This window comes from Porites lutea, chromosome 3 (assembly GCF_958299795.1).
Source record: "Porites lutea chromosome 3, jaPorLute2.1, whole genome shotgun sequence".
NCBI lineage: Eukaryota > Metazoa > Cnidaria > Anthozoa > Scleractinia > Poritidae > Porites > Porites lutea.
The window spans coordinates 16,752,815-16,759,962 of NC_133203.1; the positions used below are offsets into that span (position 1 = coordinate 16,752,815).

At 42.6% G+C, this 7,148-nt stretch overlaps 1 protein-coding gene across 1 annotated transcript; it reads right to left on the minus strand.

Moving 5' to 3' along the window:
- Positions 1–1,922: 1,922 nt before the first annotated feature.
- LOC140931686 (uncharacterized) lies at positions 1,923–6,632 on the minus strand. The gene is made up of 2 exons (XM_073381459.1): positions 4,126–6,632; positions 1,923–3,942 (listed from the first exon to the last, which is right to left on the minus strand). The coding sequence occupies exons 1-2, from the start codon at positions 6,630–6,632 to the stop codon at positions 1,923–1,925; spliced, it is 4,527 nt and encodes a 1,508-aa protein (XP_073237560.1).
- Between the last annotated feature and the right edge of the window lie 516 nt (positions 6,633–7,148).

The following is a 7,148-nucleotide window of genomic DNA, read 5'->3' on the forward strand; positions in this document are numbered from 1 at the left end:
CTTTAAATACAGAGTTAATTTAATACTGACTACAATGAAGCTTGTGGGAGTCTATATTAGATAACACGATTATGACTGCTGTAATGCTTTTTCTTATAGAAAAGTGCTCCTGCACAATCTACTATGGAAACTGATCAGAAATAAACCATAATTCTAACAATACACACAAAAGAGGTATTGTGTGGAAAGAACTGGACATTAGCGGGACAGATTCATGGTAAAAATCCTGTTTTTCTTCCAGGACTTGCTGTTTCATCTATGCTTCTTTAAACATACTACCAAGTCTCAGATTGGCTTTTTACCGAATAACCGCATGGCAGACCATGTTTTTACACTCCGAAGACTGATAGATAAATGCTTTGATAGTCACAACAGAAAGATCTATGCTTGTTTGGTGGATTTCAGAAAAGCTTTTAATTCAGTACGGAATATTGGACTCCTTAATAAGTTGCTACAAAGTAATGTTGGTTGTTTTTATACCTTAATCAAAAGCTTATATCTCAATTCTACATGCTCCATAAAAATTGGACAAAACCAAACACGTCTTTTTATTTTCTAAGAGGTGTACGTCAGGGATGTATTTTGAGCCCACTGCTTTGTAATCTTTACATTAATAACTTACCTTTCACATTTGGAAATACATTATCTGATCCTTTTGTACTGTCAAACGGTGCAAAATTAACTGCCCTTTTATATGCAGATGATTTAATTATCCTATCACGATCCAAAACAGGATTGCAAAATTGCCTTAACACACTGTCTTCATTTTGCACCTTATGGATGTTGAAAATAAATCCCAAGAAACCTGAGACTACAGTTTTTCAGAAACGTGCAAGAAAATGTGCAAAATTTCGCTTTTTCATAGGCAATTAAATTATTGATGTACGAAAATATACATTCTTAGGACCTTGTATGTTTTCTTCAGGAAATTTTTCAGTGTCGTGCGAACATCTCAAAGGGAAAGGTCTTCATGCCTTCTTCAGTTTGAGATGACACAGGAATTTTAGCAAATTAAAACCAGCTATTGCGTGTAAAATATTTGATACCATGAGATCTTCCCTATCCTCACATATAGTAGTGAAACTTGGGTGTGTATTTTTTTTAATTTTTTTTTTTTTTTATTGACAACAAATTAACAACATTAATTCACAGCAGAAAGTAAAGGAATAAATAAGTAAATAAATATGTCAGTAAGTAACAAAACAAATTACAATAAAAATAACCGAAGTCACACGTATTAGTGTCCAACCGCTTTATTTTATAAATCACACTCCTACGGTACTGTACAACCAAAAATACAAAGAATACGAAATTACGAAAAATGTAGAAATCAGTACAAAATAACAAATACATCAAAGAAAACAGAAAAGCGTACAAATGGCGTATGACTAAAATTTACCTTAACGGTTTCTTGACTTAACGTTAAAAGGAATGAGCTGTTCTTGACCGATAAAAACTGTAAAAAACACTGACCGACAAGACTAAGTTTATACCAAAAAAACTTGACAGATTACGTAACATTATGCAACGATGGTGACACCAAAAAGAAAGTAAACAATGTAACAAAAGAAAACTATAAACAATTACAACTAATTGCAAGTAGACGCGAACAAAAAAAAACAAAGAAAACCCTAAGTTCTAGAAGTTTCGCTTTAACACACCGGCCTCGAAAGGCAGACGGGCATTCAAGCCTTGCCTTTCTTAAGAAAACTAAGCGAAACTAGTAAACAAAACTTATTTAGAATATTCAAAAACCTTATCTACAATTAACATCTTAATTGCTTTACACACTTCGCAACGTATTTATGAGCTAAGTGATCACTGCAATCAGGGACTTCCTTTCCAGCAACTGGCTCCTTTTTGTCCAAAACCTCGAAGAGGTCTGTCTGTCCTTACAAGTTACATTGTGTCAACAGCTGGGATTAATTATCGGCAGCTTCCAGCAGCAAGCATATCTTTCTAATATCTCGCTTCAAAGTTGCTCTGGCGGTTCTAACTGTAGCTTGTCGCACTGCACCATAGCGATCTGGTGTAACTTCTTCAACAACACCCATTGGCCACTGTCCGCGCGGACTGTGCTCATCAGCTATGAGAACCAAATCTCCAACAGCTACATTCCGGCGCGGGCGAATCCACTTCTGCCTTTCTTGAAGAGATAACAAGTATTCATCTACCCATCTTCTCCAAAAGATGTTACTCAGGTATTGTGCTTGTCTCCAACATTTTTTGTACTTGTCTGTGGACGCAGTGGAGAAGTTACCAGGGGCAACACATGCATTACGGTGAGACAACAAAAGATGATTCGGCGTTAATGGTTCCAAGTCATTTGGATCTTCGCTTAATCTTGTGAGTGGGCTGTCGTTCAGGATTTTCTCTACCTCAGCCATAACAGTGAGAAGGGTCTCGTCATTGACTATTTGGTTTCCCAGGAGAGCGCGCAGTATCTTGCGAACAGAGCGAATCATTCTCTCCCAGACCCCTCCTTGGTGACTTGCTTGTGGGGGGTTGAAGTACCATTGAGTACTGCGCTTGCGTAAACTCTCTGTGATGCGTGATTGATTCCACATTTTAAGAGCTTTCTTCAACTCACATTCTGCTCCTTTAAAGTTGGTACCATTATCGCTGTAAACTTCTGTTGGTGCACCGCGCCTACTGACAAATCTTGAAAACGCCATCAGAAACGAGTCAGTCGTCAAATCTTGAGAGACCTCAATATGCACTGCTCGCATTGTTAGGCAGGTGAAAATGCACCCATATCGTTTAACTCGACTTCTCTTCAACTTGACTGGCATTGGTCCGAAGTAGTCAATTCCAACTGCGGTGAACAGTGCATCTCCTGGCGTGACGCGAGCCAAAGGTAGCGGAGCCATAATCTGTGTTTCCGGCTTTGAGTTCCATCTTCTACACTTGATGCACTTGCTGACCACTCGTCTGACGGCTGAACCACCTTTCAAAATCCGAAATTTCCTTCTAATTGCAGCAAGAACTTGACTTGATCCTACATGGCCTATCTGATGATAACGGCAAATAATCATGTCAGTTACGTGATGCTTGGTTGGTAGAACTATTGGATGCTTCATGAAACAATCGATAGCCTCTGCATTATTAAGACGACCACCAACTCTGATTAACCCATTATCAGCTATTGGATTGAGTTTGCGCAGTGGGCTGACGTACGAACCGTCACTAAGGCGTTTCCCCGACACTCTAGAGATACTACGGCGTTGCTGGGCTTCAGTCATCAGTGCATTCAACTCCCTCGGAAAGAACAGCCTTTGCACGTACTTAATGACCTCCACTTCAGCGTTTTGGATTTCGCGGACGGATAATTCTCCTCTTTTGACGTCTTCTTTTGCAATCTTCCCTGTGCGATACCGCAAGTAATTCTTGAAGGGGCTCAGCCAAGCTAGAGCCTTTTTCAAACCATACCACGAAGAGTAGTGATAAACCAACGAGTCAAACCCTTGATCTTGCATAACAGCATGCGCCTGGACTTTCTTCGATCTTTTGACGTTCTGGTCATTTTCATCAATCTCAGGAAGCTGGGTTGGCTGATTTGGCCACTGGCTTTCGTCCTTCAACAAAAATCTTGGTCCCTCGAGCCAAATCTTCAGTTTGGTACGTTCATGAGAATTAAACCCACGAGACGCGTAATCTGCTGGGTTCAGATCAGAGCTAACATGACGCCACTGAGACGGGGTAGAGATATCGTGGATCGTTGCCAGCCGGTTGGAGACGAATGTCTGGAATCTTGTGTGACTGTTGTTGATATACTGCAAGACAATAGTAGAGTCAGTCCAAAACGTCACTTCATGTATAGGCAAAGTGAGTTCTTCCTTGATCTGCCTTTGAAGCTTTACAGCGACTGTGGCAGCCGTTAACTCCAGTCGTGGTACTGTCACAGTCTTCAGTGGAGCAACTCTTGCCTTTCCCAGTAAGATGCTACATGCGATATTACCAAGTGCATCAGTTAAGCGCAGGTATGAGACAGCTCCATATCCTTATTCCGAGGCATCTGAGAAATGATGCAGCTGGACGGAACTGAGCTCGCCAAAATCTCTCGGTTTCACACAACGTGGTATGGCTACTTCGGTAAGACCAATGATGCCCCTTGTCCAATCTTGCCACTGCAGAAGGTCGTCTTCTTGGACTATGTCATCCCAACCAAGCTCGTCTTTGCATAACTTCTGAAGCAGTCGCTTAACTGGAAGTATAACTGGAGCAGCTAGGCCAAGAGGATCATATAGAGATGAGGTGACAGAAAGAATCTCTCTCCTTGTGTTGGCTGTAATATTCGGAATGGTCCTAAACCCAAAGGTGTCTTCTTCCGTGTCCCACTGCATGCCAAGGGCGCGATCCAATGGTAAATCTTCTAAGTCTAGGTTAAGGTTCTTCACTGACGGTGCTAGGTCTTCCTTAGCGACTGAGGACAAGATTTCTCGACGATTACTGATCCACTTTGTTAAGCGGAAGCCTCCCCTACTCAACAATTCTGGCAGCTGCTCAACTAATCGTACCGCCTCTTCAGTTGTTGTGACCGATTTAACACAGTCATCAACGTAGAAGTTCCTATTAACCGTATCGATGGTTTCCACATCGAAGTCCGTCTTGTTGTCTTCTGCGGTTTTCTTTAATGCAAAACTTGCACAGCTAGGAGATGATTTAGCTCCAAAGAGGTGAACAAGCATCTCATGGTCTTCTGCTTCTTTAGAAAGATCGCCACCAGGCCACCACAAAAATGACAGAGCGCAAGTGTCTTGAGGAGACACTCTCACTTGATGGAACATCTTCTCTATGTCGGCCGTAAGACCTATTTGCTCTTGACGAAAACGAAGTAGTACTGCGACGAGATTATTGGTTAAATCTGGCCCTTGAAGCAGCTGTTCGTTGAGTGACGTATTGCGAAATTTAGCGGCGCAATCGAACACAACTCTGGTCTTCTCAGGTTTCTGCGGGTGTATCACAGGATGGTGGGGAAGATACCAGACAGAACGTGGCACTTGATGTAGAGATACTTTCCTCGCGTGACCTTGTGCAATGTAATCTTCAACAGCATCCTTGTACTTCTCTTGGGGAACTTTGTTCTTTTCCAAACGTCTTTTCAGAAGATTCAGTCTTTTTTCGGCCATAGGTCTGTTATTCGGTAGGCACGGATTATCATACTTCCAAGGAAGGGAGAGCTGATAATGGCCATCGACCATCTGAACGGTTCGTTCCATTATTGCCAGGGCTCTTCTATCTTCAATCGACATCATTTCTTTAGATGACGCAGACGATTCGCCGAACTCCGCGTTGTACATTCGCTCAATTTGTGCTGACAGCGTTTCTTGACCTCCACTTAAGAAACTGACGGTCGCTTCAGGGTTGCTTGAACCGCCAACTGGTCCGATAAGTGTCCAACCAAGTAATGTCCGTGCAGCGCAAGGCTGTTTACGGCGACCACGGCGCTCTTCAAAGACCCAGTGAGCCTCGGGAACATCATTGCCGATTAAGATGGATACCTCTTTATCGAGCTTAGGTATACTTATACCCTGCAGATGCGGCCAATCGCGGATATCTTCAGTGCTGGGTATGCTTTTCTTTGAGACAGGTAACTTGTCAACAGTCCACACACGATCTAGTTGTATGCATTCATCTGACGACAATGCTCTCACAGTAAGACTAACTTCTTCTCCAGACCGTTTGGTTCTCTCGGCATGAATGGTAGTTAAAGAAAATGACGTTGGAGAACCTCTTACTCCTAACTCATCCAGAAGGCGTCGTAGACACAAGGTGGTGTCAGAACCATCATCAATGAAAGCATATGTCTCCACTTCTCGTCCACCTTTAGCAGAGACTCGGTCGGGCACAATCCTCAAACTAATTCTGTTTTTTCTGGCATTTGTCGCATAATCCGCCCCGGCCTCGATGTGGTGTGGACTTGCTTCAGCCAGATCTTCACGAGTCGCTGTTGGCCCGGTAACAGGATCTTCAGAATCACCTCGCGTTCTGGAAGTCTCATTTGAAGCTATGGGAGCGCTCAATGAATTAGGTGGGTGCAGCAAGGAATGGTGCCTTTCTCTACAGCCACTCAGCAAGCAAGCATCAAGACTCCTGCATCGTCTAGCGATGTGATTAGGCTTCAAACAATTTTCACACAGATTTTGTTTCCTAACAAAGTCCTTCCTTTGAATATATCGTTTGTCCCGGAACTTAAAACACTTCTCCAATTCATGTCTTCCAGCGCAAAACTTGCATTTGACTTGACCATCCGTTGCTGACCTCTGATTTGAGCGTTTGCTGTTGGCTGTATTGGCTTGATTACTAACATCCTTCTCAACTTGAGTCAAAGCAAGCACAGCACCATCACCATCAGCTGCTTTTCTTGGTTGTTTTGTGACTCTTGACTCTCCAAGCTTGAATCCAACTAACTTCCCGAACTCAGTGTTTGCTATCAGAGCCCTTTTTTCGAGAAAGTCTGCCAAATGAGAGAAGGTTGGCTCAGAACCCATTTCCAAAATCTTCCCCGACTCATCCGCCCATTTTGCCTGCATGTGCACAGGAAGACGCATAACGATCTTCTTCAGAGTGTCCAAAGAGTTTATATCGGCTTGATAGCTTAATTCCGCAGAATTCAACAAACAGATTCGCATGTCCCTTGCGAGCTGTAAGAGTTTCTCTCCATCAGAAGATTTTAGCTGTGGACCTTTGACAACTTTATCGATGAACGATCGGATGATGACATGACGTTGTCCAAAATTCTTTCTAAGAATTTCACGAGCAGCTTTGGCAGAATTACACAGTTTTCAATTGCCTCCTTAGCTTTGCCAGTGCAATACTGGATCAGATAAGATAGCCTTACATTGTCATCTGTAATCGAAGATTCCACGTTTAGCTTAAAATTCTTAATAAATCTGGGGTATCTTGAAGGATCGCCATCAAAGTACAAGAATTCCCGCTTTGGCATGTCCAACTTCTCAAGACCAAGAACAACTTTATCGATAGACATCTGCTGTTGCTCCATAATCCTTTGAAATTTAACCGTTGTTTCGTCAGTGCTAATTCCAGTAACATTCTTCGCTTCCGGTATGTCAGCTTTCACTTCCGGTAAAGCGTGCGGTTTGGTTTCCGGTAAAACGCATTTCTCAACATCCGGTTGACCAGGAACG